Here is a 16,370-nt window from a genome sequence, read left to right as displayed (position 1 = left end):
TGCTCTGCATTTACCTCTTCAGGCTATTAAATGACCCTTTATAAACTCATTTTGAATTGGAACTAACCAAAGTAATTCAGTAATACATTAAAGATGACTCTGGGGTTTTGCATACCCTACATCTGCAGAACGTGGGCACTAAGTTTCTTCACCTTTACATTGTTGTTTTCACCGTCTCCCCCTCAAATGTAAAGTCACCTTGAGTAACTGATAGTACAATCTATCACTTTTTTTTTTTTTCAGAGTAAAAAATTATTTCAAATGCTTCTAGGTAGAACACTATCATCACTATAAAATACAATCAGGTATTGAACAGAATTTGGCATACCCTTAGGTGAAGTCTTTGGTTTAAAACAATGATTGGAATATTGGATAATTGAAATTAAATGTTACAATGTGCCACATTCCGTAAATTTCCTTAGTCATACAAGGAATATAACATCTAAGTTATTATTCATAAAATTTTTTAAAGAACATGATATTTTGGTGTTGGTAGTTAATGGTTTAATGGTTCTGAGGAATTTCTAATTGACCTCAAAGACTGATCATCAGAAAAAAAATAAAATAAAATAAAATCAGGACTGCTTTTTGTGGCTCAGAGAAGCAAGGTATGACTGAACACCCTGAGATTTAAAATAACCAGGCATTACTGACATGGTTTCTTTTTTTAAAAAAAGATATTGTTATTGTATGAATGATGCACAAAAATTAATAAAAACTTTGTCTGCATTCAAATTCCTATAAGGTATTATTTGATTTTTTTTTTAGATAAACACAGGGTAACTATTTCCCAAGGTAATTCTTCTGTCTACCCATTTCAGTGTGCAAGCCCTCTCTTATAATGTAATTTTAAATTAAATAAAGGTTCACTGCTCTTTCTCCTGGGTATACATTTGGCTTTGCTAAGTCAATAAAACAGTTTTTCAAAGGACTCCAACTGCATTAGGAAAATAGCTAACCCGTTTATGGCACCTGTGGACCAATTTCTTGATAGTTTCCTCCTTTATTTTAATATGATATTTCACATTAGAATTTATTACTTCATGAACCTTAAGAGAATTCCTCATACATCAACTCCAGGTAAGAGTTGCCTAGAGATCTTTGAAAAGTTTAAACGTTGATTTTTGTTATTAATATTGCTTGAAATATGGATTCTAATTGATATTAGAATAAAAACAATAAAGTTCAGCATAGCCACCATTAAATGTTAAGCAGAGTTATCGAAATTCTTCACACAAAGACAATTTTTCATTTCCTCTATTGATATCATTAATTTAGGGTTATGGGATAGAAAGCAAACGTCAAAATTTAAATAATCAATAATATAGGATATTCCATGGTATCTTCCAAAGTGACATAATGTTTTATCACTCACAGTCAATTTATTATGTAATAGCAGTAAAAACTTCTGCTCTGGTTTGTTAGGTTAGTACCTTTAAATACTAATTAATTGTAACAAGTTAAAAGTAAAGTAGGATAATGTTTTCTGTTTGCCCACATAACTATTTCTCCTAAATAGTGGCCTGGGGCCCAGCCTGTGGCTCAGTGGTTGAGCATTGACCTAGAAACCAAGAGGTCACAGTTCGATACCCAGTCAGGGCACATATCTTTGATATTTCTATCTCTCTTCCCCTCTCTCTAAAAAAAAAAAAAAAAAAAATCAATAGAAAAATATTTTTAAAAAAATAATGGCCCAGGTCCAGGATAAATGACCAAATAAAATATCTCCACCTAGACAGAGATTTAGCAATTCCAAAGCCTCACAAAAATATCTTGTTTCCATTCAATCTCTGACTTTATTTGGCATCAAATAGCAAACAATTATGATGTCTTTGCTTGGGCTGGAACATACCTATTAACAAGTGACTCATCTCTCTTTATTTCATATAATAGTCAGACCCCAAAGCCCACATCTGACTCCAAATAAAACTCAAATAAGAGATCTACCACATCCTTGCTTAGAAGTGCGTTATGTACCCTTCCATGAACTTGCCTTCCAAACTGAATACATTAAAGACAATCAACATCAACCTTTAGTGAAACACTAAACAGCTGGGAACACATAACACCCTTTCAGAGGGTAGAGAAATCTTTCAAAGTTAGAATGCACTGTGCATGAAACTAATATCTATAGAAATTGTAAGTTCTGCAGGGCCAGGGGACATGTCTGTTTTTCACCATTATTTCTCTAGGTTCTAGTATATGTTGCATCAATATTGGTTGACATGTAATATTAGAATGGAAATGTGGCCAATATTTTCAGTTGAATAATGGTCATCATTTTTTCAATACTACTATAACCCCAATACAGGTTGTTATAATTATTCCTCAGGAAGAAAGAAAACATGTTTTTATATTTTTAAGAATTATTTGATAAATTATTTTTCTTTATAATTCCCAAGTGACTAAGAAATGGGATGTAAATTATTGGGGCTATGTTGATGAAACTGAGAAAGACACCTAATTCCTTTATAGAGCAGACCATGAACTCAAAAGTCATGGGTTTTGAGAGTCCCTGGCAGGTAGCACACATGCAAGCCCAGTGCCAGAAGTAAGAAAAAGAATTCTCTAAAGGTAAAAATAACCAGAAATAAAATCCATTTTGGGTGAATGGTGGATAGCAATTTCAGTCATGAGGCTTCCCACATATACAAACAATTTTTAAATAGGGAGAATCCCCCCTCATTTTAGTAGCTATTAATTCTTGCTTTCATGTTAAATCTTATTTATCACTCACTGGATGGTATATTGGCCTTCTTAACATTTCTGTAGTTTATTGAAATTTTTATTCATAATTTTGAAAATGAAAACAAAGAGATGGTCATTCTCAAATATTGTTTATCTATTGCTTTAGGACTTAATATTCTGGGTAATTTTTAAATCTCCATATATATAAAATTTCACCATCTACCACCTACCATCCACCTCGAAAATTACAAACTTTTAAAAATTGAAACATTCTGATCAAACTTAGATTTTGTTACTACTTATTTTATAATGTTTTCAACCTAAAAAAAAATCAGAACAATATTGCAAACTACGATAATATATTTTTCTTTAATACTAAAAGGAAACATAAAACCAAAGTATTTCATGACATTTTATGAACATATAGAAATAATAAAGTTCTTCCTTTAATGATCATTATTCATGCACTTGCTTTAAAATGTTCAAGTTTAAATGGTAGCAATATTTATTAGAAATCAAGTTTGATTTTTTTGCCCCAAGATTCTTAAGGTGAAGACATTAGCACTCACCTTATTAATGAAAATATGACCACACTAGAAGGCAGACATTACATGTCTGAGTGCTGTCTCTGTGAGTTTTTCATGCTCTTTCAGGAAAAGAATGTGTAAATAAGCACTTTTCTGCAATTCTGACTTGAGAGATAAACAGACTCACATCTTCTTTGCCAATATTTAATGTTTTTCAATTGGGGGGGAGGGGAGATAAGTACATGCATAATAAATATCATGAACAGGAGGGCACTCAAGGAACAAATTAATAAAATGTGATGGCAAAATTAATTTCACCTTAACATTAATCAATCAAGAATTCCAGACTGAATACTTACTACATTTCCATCACTATTAAAGAAGTGATAGGAAATGAACAAATATAATCATGGAATCATAGATTCTAAGGAAAGATAGAATCCAGCTAGTCAAGATTTACTCCAAATGATTTCCTTCAACTAGAATTCAAGGGGTTTTAGGTTGTTTGCTCATTTTTAAATCAGGAATTGTTCACATATCTTTGAAAGGCAGATTCCAGCATATAGGTAATAGAAACATTTAGAGCACCACTTGGAAACTAATATTCTCATAAATGCCAGCTGGTAGTAAAACAGCAAATAATGAATCTTTATACATTTTATGTACACTTCCCACCTCATCATTCAGAAAAATCAGTCAGACTAAAACCAGAGTTTTAAACCACAGTATTAACCTAAAGCATCCAGGGAAGCATTTTAATTTAACATATGAGAAGACTGAGAGCCAGAGTCTGGGACATGATAACACAAGTATTGACTGTCAGATCCAAGATCCAGGTGTTATAATAAAAGCCCAAGGCTTTCCCCATTGTATCATCAGTCTCTTTTCCTTCCCTTTCCCCCTTCCCTTCTTTCTTTTCTTATATCAGAAACACAGTATAGCTTCAACTATTCTTTATCTCTGGTTAAATAATGAATCATTTTCTTTTTCATTTCACATTTTTCTTCAGTGTTCAGAATTTACATTAGAAGATTTTCTTAGTCTTTCTAAGTCACAGGTTTGGAAAAGAAAAAAAACGAACTTGACTGTTCTTCACAGCACCACAAATAGTTTATAGTTGATCAAAATACATTTTCATCCTAAATACCATTTTAAACTAATTTTCTAACAAAGTGTTTCTGATCTGCAACGTTGCTGCCTTCATTCTATCTTCAAGCACACTGTTTATATCTGACACTAAATCTCTTGAGATTTATCTTTAAGGAACACTTTACAATCATTATGACCACAAACGAAATTACTACTGTCATATTAAAGAAAAGATTGCCCAGGGAACAGGCAGCTTCAGCCTAAGAAATGTGATTGTTTACATCTCAGTCAAGATAACTTTTCTGTCCTCTGAGGTGGAATTATCTGACAAATATATTTACTTGGATGGCAAGGGATTGTGAGAATTACTTCCTGAAATACAGAAGAATACATCTACCTTGAGTCAAATCACTAGTGTGATTTTTATTTCACAAAATTCACTTTGATCTGAGTATTTTATTGACTACATTCTCAATAAAATTGGCCCCGTATTAGACATTGGTTTACACTACATTAAGTTGATGGTATTTAAGTGGGCATAAGCTTAAGACAGATTCTTTCATTTCCCAGACTTAAATCTTTATTAATTTTTTTTCCTTTAATCCTGAGCTTGACTAGAGTCCTCCTTTTAAAAAATTTACTCAGCCCGGCTGGGCGTGGCTCAGCGGTTGAGCGTCGACCTGGGATCCAGGCGATCGGGGTTCGATTCCCGGTCAGGGCACATGCCTGGTTGCGGGCTCGAGCAATGACTCTCTCATCATTGATGTTTCTATCTCTCTCTCTCTCTCCCTCTCCTTTCCTCTCTCTGAAATCAGTAAAGATATATTAAAAAAATAAAATAAAATAAAAAATTTACTCAATTTACTCAAGATTACCTACTTGGGTTAAATGAGTAAACCTAGAAAGTGCTTAACACAGTGCTAAGCAGAGTGCACTATATAAATATAGCTATTATTATTATTTTATAAGTAGACATATTATTACATAGTATAATAATTTTAGTAGGCTCTCAGTAACTAATTTTGGAATAAGTGAGTGAATGTGGAAAAACATTCCTTTTACTGAAATATTTGAAGTTCAATTTTTATTACACTGAAATAAACAGAACACTTTAACTGTGGAGTATTAGTAAAAACTGGAAATTACATTTGATTTGTATCTAAGTCCTTTCCCTACAAGATGGCTGAGGATTCCAAGGTCCTGGCCTGGGCAGAAGGAATCTCTTAGGGTAGGGGCTGGGCGAATAGAGTGCCCCTTACCAGATCCTGGGTTCGGAGCAAAGATGGAAAGGGGAGGAAACCAAGAACTGCAAATCAGAGAATCAAGCCACCAAGAGGGTGATCCAGAAGCCAAGTAACTGTGGAATCAGGGAGGTGAGAGTATAAATCAACGGGTTAGAGAATATGCCTGAAGTTGTCATTGGGACAAACCCTGGGGCAGGTGCTGTTGCCAACAGATCTGATTCCTGGGCAGCGAAGCCCTATTTCAGATGCTGAAGACTGGGCCAGGCAGTCGGTGCCTTCCTCCCCTCTGTTCCTGCTGCGCTGCTTAGAGTGCACTGAATAGAACCAGTACTTATTTGTATTTTAGGCTAATGCACATACTCCTACTTGTACAATCTCACCGCAAAAAAAAATAAGGCATCTTTCTCGGAAGCAAACATAAAGCAAATATGTAAGTTTCTCCTGACATCAACATATATACTAGAGCACAACGTGAAAAAATCATCAATAGAAACCAACGACTAGAGACTATGGCAGATACTGAATCTAATAATTCCTAGCCATCTCGAAGATTACCTGGGGGAAGAGAAACGGAAATCACAGAATAAATGTCAAATCAATAAAATTGATTTGTATCTGAAATAAGGCATCTTTAGAAAATGATCTTTATCTGAACTGAGATTTTCCTCAAGGGGGATAGAGAATCTGGCTCACAGTATGTTGAATATTCATTTTATGCAACAGAATGCAATTTGCATAATGTGGGGCTCAGGTCCCTGTGCAGGGACACCTTCAGGAAATTCAGAAGGTTTCAAATTAACAAGAGCATTTTTCAGTTCACAACAAAAGGAATCCACAACTCACATTTTATTTTCTTTGACAGGATTTCCCAGATTTGTTAAAGAAAATATATCAAATTTTATGGGAGGCGCCAGAGAATGTTTCTGTTTACGTTCTGTGTGAGTGTGTGTGCTGGTGTGTAATGTTTGCATGTATGTTTACATGTAGTTTTTTTAAGATGGTATTTAAGAACAACAGAGTTTTAAAGAATGCATAAGAAGATGGCATGCAACCCCAAATAAAAGCATTTTTCTTTGAGGCACCAAGACTTTAATCTATTGATTTTTCTCAAAGGATAGTAGAAAAAAGTCCTTTCATCTAAGTCTCTATTGCTGGAACCTGTGGAAGAAATGAATTCTAAGAGCACTCTAATGTATGTATACAGCACACCAGAATGCAAATAGTAAATATTTGTAAATAGTAAATATTCCAGAAGAGGTTATATGGCTGGAGAAGTGCTCAACTTCTACATGAACACAAAACAAGGAGACTCACTTAGAGTTAAAAGCAATATACATTTTTATATTAGAAGTATTTTCCCAGTAGAATGCTTACACATTTTGAATTCTTATTTTTAAAAGAACTACTCCCTTTAAAACTTTCTCTCTTTTTTTAGAATTCACATTAATTCTGTTTCTTTTTATAAAATAATCTTTTACAAGACATTCTCTAACACAAGTACATTTCTAAATAGAAATAAAAAGATTCTATTAACATCAACTCTCTCAAAATTGCTTAATTTTCTATGAACTGGGTCACTTTAAAATATGCAGATGCACAATATCACTCTTCTGCTTGATATGCTGGTATTAATGAATAAACAGCTCTTACAGCACTGCAATCAAGATAAAAAAATGGCAGAATCGATAGACACAGAACCTTCTCATTTTATTATTGCCGCTGTTGTTACTGTGCAAACACTGGATGAAGGACCGATAGCTCGGGCGTGTTACTTACGGACGGGTAGAGGTAACCTTCTCCATTCATGGCTATGTACAACCCTGTCTTCACTCCCTGGATGGCAACGACGCGCAGGCCCACTGGTATGAGGTTGAACAGAGCTGGAGAGACAAACATGGTCTGTCACAAACGGGCAGAAAGAAGTAAAACACTGCCATCGCTCTCCTCTCATTTATTTTATTTAAGAAACATCATCTTTCTTACAACCTCCTGAGAAGTTCCAATTAACTAACTTTTATTTCTCCGTGTAATTAAGGAGTTTCTGCTAACAATAAAATTAGCCCTTGATCTTGAGTTTGTAGATCTTAGCAGTCTGTCTATAGCATTTTGAAGAGCTGGTGGGAACATGAACAGAATCAAAGCTGTAATTATGCTTCTAGTGCCACAGGCTCTGACGCCACTTACCAGAGTAAACAGCTGGAAAGATTCTCAAAGAGGAGAATTGAAGGAGTCCACGCTGACCGCTTATTCTGCTCCCTCATGCAGAAGGTGTGCTTAACCGTTGCAATGTAGGACAGGCCAGAGTTAAAAAGGCAATTCCAAAACTCAATTACTGTTGCTGAACCAACATGATATGCCAGCAGAGCCCAGAAAAGATGTGCATCTGATAATGTGCCAAATTTAGGAAGAACTAATCAAACTGCACGCAATGCAAATTTTAGAAAGACAATTTTCTCTATTAATATTTCAGAAAGCTATGAGTGAAAACTAAAATAAAAGAGAGGAAAATGCTCATTTTTTTCCCACCTTAGAGATAAAAATTCATTTGTTTTCATGTGTTGTTTCTCCCCTTATTGACAAAGAAGTGTTTTTATGTATTTTTCACATAGTGCAGGCAGCAATGTTCTATTGGTTTTTAAAAAGCCTTACCATCTCTTTAACACATTCCCATGCCAGTGTCACATGTTAACTGCTTAGTGGATATTCTAGCATCAACCTGATGATTTAGCAGCAACTTGATAATTTGGGAGACTTTATTATAGATGTATTTATAAGAGAACTATTAATTACCCACAGTGAGGTTGTCTGCTCCCATCCAAGTTCCTTCAAATTCACATCTAATTCTAAGCAATAGGACCAGGCCAGAGCAGGAAATAGAGAACTAAAATGCTGAAGTACGTGTATTTCACAGAAGATAAATAATTTGAAAACTGTGGGCAATTTTGACCACAATCTATGGGTCTACTCAGTACACAGCTAAAAGTAGGTTTACAGTTGTTTATATGAAAAATAATACAATAATTAATAAATAATACAATAATAAACTGTTTTGCATACTCATCACTGTAAACCTACTTTTGCCCCACCCTGTGTTGTGTTCTATTTAATTTGGAGGCATATATTTTCTTTAAATAGAGCAGAGAGAGTTACACCTTCTCTTCCAGATATTATATGTTACTGATCCAAGTATCCAAAGACGTTTGTGCTACACAACTGATAAAAGGAAATGGCAGTGCTCTGAGGTACCTGCGTCCCTGTAGCTCACAGTATTCATTCTTTGTGGAAGAAACACATTGGCCATTGTCACCCCTGCCCAGGACATCTGACTGTCCCTTCTTCCTCATTCTTTGAAAGGATAGGCACCAGGATAATTCCTGATTTATGTACAAAAGTTTTTTTGGGGAAAACATACTTGTATGCCTGTCCATGCAAACTATTCTTACCTAGTCTATTTAAATGTAACTATTCTAAACTTTACACCCCCTAAGGGTATTTGTAAGTTCCATATATTTGGTATAGACCAGATGATATAATTCTAGGAGGCAAGTAAGTGCACCATGAGCTCACTAAAATAATGGGGTTTGTGAAATATAAAAATTATAGAAGACAGTCTAAAATGACTACAGTGAAAATAACACACTAGGGATTTCTTCCAGGATTTTGTTTCGGACCTGATTATAAATACGAGTTATTATCACTTATAAAATGATAATAAAAAGTGCATCCAATGATCACTGTCATGTGGAAGACCGCTCAGAGTTGACCATGATGGATCCACAGTACTAATTAAAACCACAGATCCCCACATTAATTGAGACATCATTATATTTTCCATCCTTTTTGTATTTTCATAATTATAAATCAATGTCACAAAGTTTAGGGGAGTAACAATAATGAAGTTCATGCTTTTCTGTTTATTCCGTGGAATACGCTAGCTCTCCACATTATAGTGATTTTCAACCCTGGCTGTCCTTTAAAACTAGGACGGTCATGCCCAGCCCCAGACTGAAATCAGGAGCTCAGGAAGTGTGTCTCATAAGAAATGTTTGTGATAGCTCCTCAGGTGGCCCTAAAGTGTAGCCGTGATGACAACCACCATCCTAAGGCTCGCGGGGTGGTGTTCACTGTGCGCTATTGGCAATTTTTACGTATCATGGTATTATGTTGAGAATTCTTAAGGTGAGAGGGACTGGTTTGTGTGAGGCTTTAACACTGCTATAGTTACCAGCATACTGATATTTCTACAGTCCTGTTCTGCTTGCACTGTCTATTAAGTCCAGTAACTGGAGTTTAGCAGCATGGCAAAAACTCTAGGACATCCCCAAAAGCAAATGGAGGGAAAGAAAATCACTCCCTAATCCAAGATCATAGTTCATGGTAATGCTGGCAGTTAGTGGAACAAAGGGAGGTGCTAAGAACTGTAAAGAAGCAACCCCTGAACATGAGTGTGGTCATGGAGTAACCCAGGGGCTCACTTCCTCTTGTGAAAGATCTTCCCAGGGCAGCCAGAAGCCAATGATAAACAATCAAGTTACTACAGTGTTCTCTTGATGAGGACAGTATCCACATCAACCATTTTCTTGCCATTTTTCTTCCCAGAGCTTCTGGATCTCAGACAGGAAACCCTGGGAGGACATTAGGATCAGCTTCACCTGCTGGCTGGCCCTTTCCCTCTTCTTAATTCATCTAAAAACTTTGACAAATGAAGCTTAGCAGGGTGCTTCTGACTTTATCTAGTTCTAAATAATTTTATGTTTAGCAGTGGCACATGTGTTGAACTCAAATTATGAAGATTTGGAGGTTTAAAACTCAGGTCTGTTATTTGGTAACTTTTGGGTGGCATCAAGGCAACTTTTAGGTTATTTCTCATTATTTTTCCTACTTATGGATGACTAATTCTTGTTTTGTGTTCAGAGAATGATTGAAAAACTGAAACACATTGGTGAATAATTATATCACATCCTTCCTCTAACCAAAAGGACAGTGCTGTAATTAGGACCTGTCTCTAATGCTCCTTTCTCAAAGAATACCTTTCTGGGTTAACAATTTTTTTAAGGTTCACAGACTACTATAATGAACCAGAGAAAATAAAGTATCTTAAAGTTCATCATAAAAAAACTGTATATTTCAGTTCAAACTGTGACAGTACACAAAAGTAGAGTTAATTAGTAATTTCTACTGCTTTTATAAAGCTGCTATAATTCTGCCAAGTTTTATTAAATTTTTTAGTTGTACAATTTTCATATCCTTTTGAGGAGAGAATCTATATCTCACCCTGTTTTATATAATTCTGTGATATCTTGGCAAATGTTGAAATGGTAACAAAACTAACCTAACTGGCTTAAAGTGCACAAAAATGCTATATAACTCACAAGAAAATGAGCTGTGCACCAGATCTTTGCATAGGAATTTAAGTCCCTCGAGTGTGGGAACTATGATTTAGTTCTGATTGACTTTTACACAGGGGCTCCTGTTTTTGTTTCATGCCCATAACTGTTCATCTCAGCATTTAGGTGGATAAGAGGTGATTTCAAGAGTTGCCAAGAGATTCTGTTCCTTCTAATGCAGTTACACAATAGAAGGAAAGGAGCCCCATACATTTAGAAAACAGAAGGTCAAGTATCTTTTAGTATCCAAGCTTTCCTTTCCCGTTCAGTGTTTACCATTACTCAGTTAACCAGATAAAAGTATGTGTGGATGCATACAATGTTTACATCTGCACTTTCCAATGTAGAAAATATTGCGCCACTTCTTCAATTCCGAAACAATATGCTTTTAAAAGACAACATCTGCTTGACTATGCTGAATTTGATATCGATTCTCATCATTGAAAAGAACCACTTGTTTGGCATTATAAAAACCAAAGAAGTAGGTGGGGGGGGGGGGAATCATGAAACCTTTATTTGAAGGAAACTATTTTTCCAAGAAGTCCAGTTATGCATTTTCATACAGCTATATCTTATTTCCTTTTTCAGCAAATTTTGTCACGATAGATGACAACAGCCTCTAGTCTGATAAATCAGAGTCACAGTTCTTGTCGTGATCACAGTTACAGAAAACTAGTTTCCTTGCACTACCAGACTCTGGCCAAAGGAAAACAGCGAACATTGAAGACATCAGAACTTATTATTCTCTAAAGCTCATGACCCCCACAGCGGTAAGACATAAGAAAAAGAGAACATTTTTGGTGAAAGGATGGATAAGGAATTAAAGATAAAACAAAGAAAGAAACAAACAAAAAAAATGAGCAGATGTAATCCTGAGCTCGAACCAGAAGAAACTGACGTCTTTATAAGTCAAAGGTGGTCAAGTAATGATCATTTGAAAAGGTTCAACCTACTATCAAAATCCCAACAAGTAAACAATGACATTGGTTTTATAATAAAAATGCCTCCTCTTTCTTCCCTGTGTCTGAATTGATTTACCTTCTCTTCTCTTACATAAAAAAAGGAAATAAAGCAAAAATAAATCAATGAACAGATATGATAGGGAAAAATTTAAAAATACAAAAGGATGGCATGATGGACACCAAAAGAAGAAACAATTAGAAATTGAAAAAGAGGAAAGTGTCGATAAACAAAGAATAATTTTAGAGTTAAAATAAAAATAAAAATGAAGCAATACCCAAAGTTTAAAAAATAAACACAATGGCTGTAAACACATTGACATTTCACATAAGTAACACCAATTGTAAAAGTAGTCTATTTCATATTATTAGGTGCTCTCAGAATCAGTGTTACTGAAAATTTGATTACTAGAATTTAAAACAGAAAATGCCTATACTTAGTTCACAGGCATTCAAATCCTCCCTCCTTTGCATGGAATGAAATTCTATAAAGAATAAGTGATAAATGGATGAAAATATTCAGATCCATTCCAGATCCACTGGTAATAGATGATTAAATATTTCTAATAAAATCAGTTTTGCTTTTCACTAATTTCCCTGAGCAGGAGAAAGTGTGTCCCTTTTAGAACTGATGTGCTAAATTAAAAGGAATCATATGCCCATGTAAACAGAAAAAGGGAAAGGAAAACACTAACAGTTGAATAAGTAAGAACAAAATAAAAATACAAAGAAAAATTATGTATGAAGAAACAGTAAAATGAAGACAAACAATACAATAAGAAGTGTGTAGCTTTTTGCTAAAAAATGTTATTCCAGACCCAATTCTATGAAGTACTTAAACATCTTATACAATGTATTTAGAGACATACAGCCTTCAAGTCCTCTCTATAAAAGAGAGATCTTCTTGCTGAATGCAAAAAGTTTGAAATATTAAGTTTTTATTATTTAAAATAATTTGCAGCTCTTGAATTTCCATAATTATCATTAATAAGCTACAGTCCTGGGGGAAAAAAACACTTCCAAAGTAAACATGTAATCAGCTTCTATCTGACTGCTCTAGAGTACTTACTTGACTCATGACAATGAGGTTAAAAGTAACGATAATATGCCAGTGATGACAACTGTTTGAAAAAAATACTTAAAATACTAACAGAATTATCTTAAAGTAACAGTTTTCTTTTGTTCCTCTATTAACATTTTCATCCATGGGGTCCAAGTAAAATTGTAAATGTCATTCTAGTGTGTATCATTCTGAAAACGAGTCAGCATAAAACCAAATATTTGCAAGTGTATTTTAAAAAGTCATGTAAGTAGCAGCATATCTTCTACCAACTGTGTTAAGTGGTGGCCTGAGGTTGTCACTTACTAGAATTAGTGCTGTCATCCTTGGTTCCGTCGAGAGCTCCATCGGGGTGCATTTGCAAGTAGTAGCCTTGCCTGCAATATAACCTGGTCACTATACCCTTGAGCTGGGGATCTGAAAGGCAAACACAGTTATCATAAGCCTCAGAATGTGTCAAAATAGAATTTATTTTTTCTGTATTTTTTTTCTTTCTTTTTAAGAAATAAGAGGGCATTTTATCGAAACAGCATCTTATATTTTGTGTCTCCCAGATTTCCCTGTATTTGTCAAACCTGGAGTATACTAGGCATAGAAGGTGGAGAAAATGCTGCCGTAAGCTGCATTGTCAGCAGCAGAAAATAGGTCATTTTATAAAACTGATATGCGTATATTTAAATTATTAGTTAAAATGATTAAATTACTTAATCTATTAGTTTAGTTATTAGTTGAATCCTAAACTGATTAATTTAATAGTTTAAGCTAATATCATTCAAGATGGCAGTGCGAGAGTTTTATAAATTTCTGGTTCAAACAAACCATATTAAAGGCTTTTAAAATTGATTTTTAAACTTAATTTAACAAGTTATTTCCAAATGTGAAAAACCTGTATTTTAAAAAATCATGCTGCCCCTGGATACTGACATTTGGATATACGAAGGCTGAGAGTTCCATCCCCAGTCAAGGCAAACACAAGAGTCACCCAGAGAGTATACAAATTAGTGGAACAACAAATCAGTGTTTCTTTCTCTCCCTCCCTCTCCCTCCCTCTCCCTCCCTCTCCCTCCCTCTCCCTCTCTCTCCCTCTCTCTCTCTCTATCCCTTCCTCTCTCTCTCAAATTAATCAATAAATAAACATTTTTAAAATAACTTAAAAAAATTATACTAACATTTTGATGAACATTCTTAGAATAAGCCCCAATATGGAGAATATTTCCTTGATGTCTAAAGGGTCGCCCTAACTTGCATGAGGGGATCTTTGGCTCTTATGCATGATCCATAGGAAAATGAGAAATCAACTTCTGAACTCAGGGTGAGACCAATAACACACCTACACTGTGAGGTCAGCTCTGGTCACAGTCTGATGAATCAGACAAACTAAATAGATAATCCTACTCATTTGTAGAACTAAACAAGAGAGTAAAATTATCAATATGGTTTTTGATTCTTGGCCAAAAGGTCTTAAGGTAGAGGACAATGGAAGTTCACTACAACAAAAAGGGAAATTATATAGCAAAACGCTTCTCATTCAATGGTCCAATGAAAAGACCACTCTAGTGATCCAGTGCTTCGCAAAGAGCCAGTTGTACCTTTGAAAATCAATATTTGCATGTGGCTGTTCAAAGGCTATCCCAACTCATGATTAAACTTGATGTGGGATATCATAATCCTTGCCATGGCAACTGGCATCTCCACAGTTGCTGAATGGGACATGTAGATCTGACCACGCTGTCAAACAGTAGGATGTTACAGAACGATGAAACTTAGCATCTTGTAATTGATAGAAAAATTGGGGTCACCATCCCAAGTCAAGTCTCCTCCCTCTGAGGTGGTGAACAAAAATACAATATACAGATGATGTATTGTAGAATTGTGCACCAGAAACCTACATGGCTTTATTAACCAATGTCAACCCAATAAATTTAATAAAAAATAAAATAATGCCCGGCCGGGCGTGGCTCAGCGGTTGAGCGTCGACCTAGGATCCAGGCGATCAGGGTTCGATTCCCGGTCAGGGCACATGCCCGGGTTGCGGGCTCGATCAATGACCCTCTCATCACTGATGTTTCTATCTCTTTCTCTCCCTCTCCTTTCCTCTCTCTGAAATCAATAAAGATGTATAAAAAATAAAATAAAATAATAAAATAACCCTTGCTATATTCCAAGTTAAAAAAAAGAAAAATTGTGGACTTGCAAAAGGGTGAACACAAAATGCACACATGCAAAAATAAAAACAAAACAAAAGCTGTTCAAAACCAGAATATTCCTAACTTTTTGTTAAGTCCTCAAGAAATTAAAAATGCCAGTATTTGTTTAAATGTATGTCTGATAAAACTAATACCTTGAAAAATTAACTAATAACTCCATGATACACAGATTTTCTTCAAAGGTAGTAAAATATAATAGAAAACCTGAAACATAATGTATGAACAGCACAGCACCACATCAGTGTGATTAAACATATTAGAATATAGAAGCTTTTAGAAGGCTAGGATTTTAAAAAGAAACATCTACGTGATTATTAGATTGTGTTACGTATATTCCTCATTCTGTAGTATATAACTTTAAAAATCACATCACTCTAAGACACGCGTTAGTGAGAAAGAAGATTACTCTTGTACCTTAGTCTGCCCATCACCCAGTAAGACTTGACTGGGCAATCAGCCCTCTAAGTACTAAGGACTTCTTTTCTTAGGTTTGCTGCATCAGATTTTTGCTCATCACTGAAAATACTAGCATAGGAAAGAAGAGAACAAAAGTAAAAAGTCAGAGCAGGGGGGGGATGAATCCTTAATTGCCATGAAAACGTAGAAAATTTTAGAGATTGACAAATTTTCTACAAAACCTTTTTGTTCTGAATCACTTATTTTAAATAATTGCATTATTTTAGCTGCTGTACCTTCTGAACTTAAATTAACTAGGTCAGTCAAGGCAGTAAGAAGACAAGCTCCCCCCCACACACATACAAAGAGAGCCCTTCTTTTATGATTTTTCTATCATCAGAAAAAAAAGAGATAGTAAGTATTGATGAGAACGTGGAGGAAAGGGAACCCTCATGCACTGTTTGTGGAATTGTAAATTGGGGCAGCCACTGTGGAAAAAAGTATGGAGGTTCCTCAAAAAATTAAAAGTTGAACTACCACATGACCCAGCAATTCCACTTCTGGGTATTTATCTGAAGGAAATGAAAACAGGATCTCAGAGAGATATCTGCATCACATGCTCATGGATTGCATCATTATTCACACGATATGGAAACAACTTGTGTCGATCAACAAGTAAATAAATAAAGAAAATGTGGTGTGTTTGTGCATGTATACACACAGCAAAATACTATTCCACTTTAAAAAGAAGGAAATCCTGCCACTGGTGACGACATGGGTGAGCGTGGAGGACATCAAGCTAAGAGAGCTCTG

The 16,370-nt window shown here is 35.1% G+C and overlaps 1 protein-coding gene across 2 annotated transcripts in view; it reads right to left on the bottom strand.

Moving 5' to 3' along the window:
• The window catches only part of FGF14 (fibroblast growth factor 14), a 531,297-nt gene that overhangs the window by 94,887 nt on the left and 420,040 nt on the right, over positions 1-16,370 (bottom strand). For both annotated transcript variants that reach the window (XM_016203848.2, XM_016203849.2), the window contains exons 2-3: positions 13,261-13,371; positions 7,325-7,428 (exon numbers count right to left, since the gene is read on the bottom strand). In XM_016203848.2, the coding sequence (XP_016059334.1) occupies positions 7,325-7,428; positions 13,261-13,371 (215 nt within the window). The remainder of the gene's footprint in view (positions 1-7,324; positions 7,429-13,260; positions 13,372-16,370) is intronic.

The sequence above is a fragment of the Miniopterus natalensis genome, chromosome 2, assembly GCF_054644295.1.
Source record: "Miniopterus natalensis isolate mMinNat1 chromosome 2, mMinNat1.hap1, whole genome shotgun sequence".
Lineage (NCBI taxonomy): Eukaryota > Metazoa > Chordata > Mammalia > Chiroptera > Miniopteridae > Miniopterus > Miniopterus natalensis.
The sequence above is the reverse complement of the archived record's forward strand: the minus strand, read 5'-3'. Positions and strand labels throughout refer to the sequence as shown.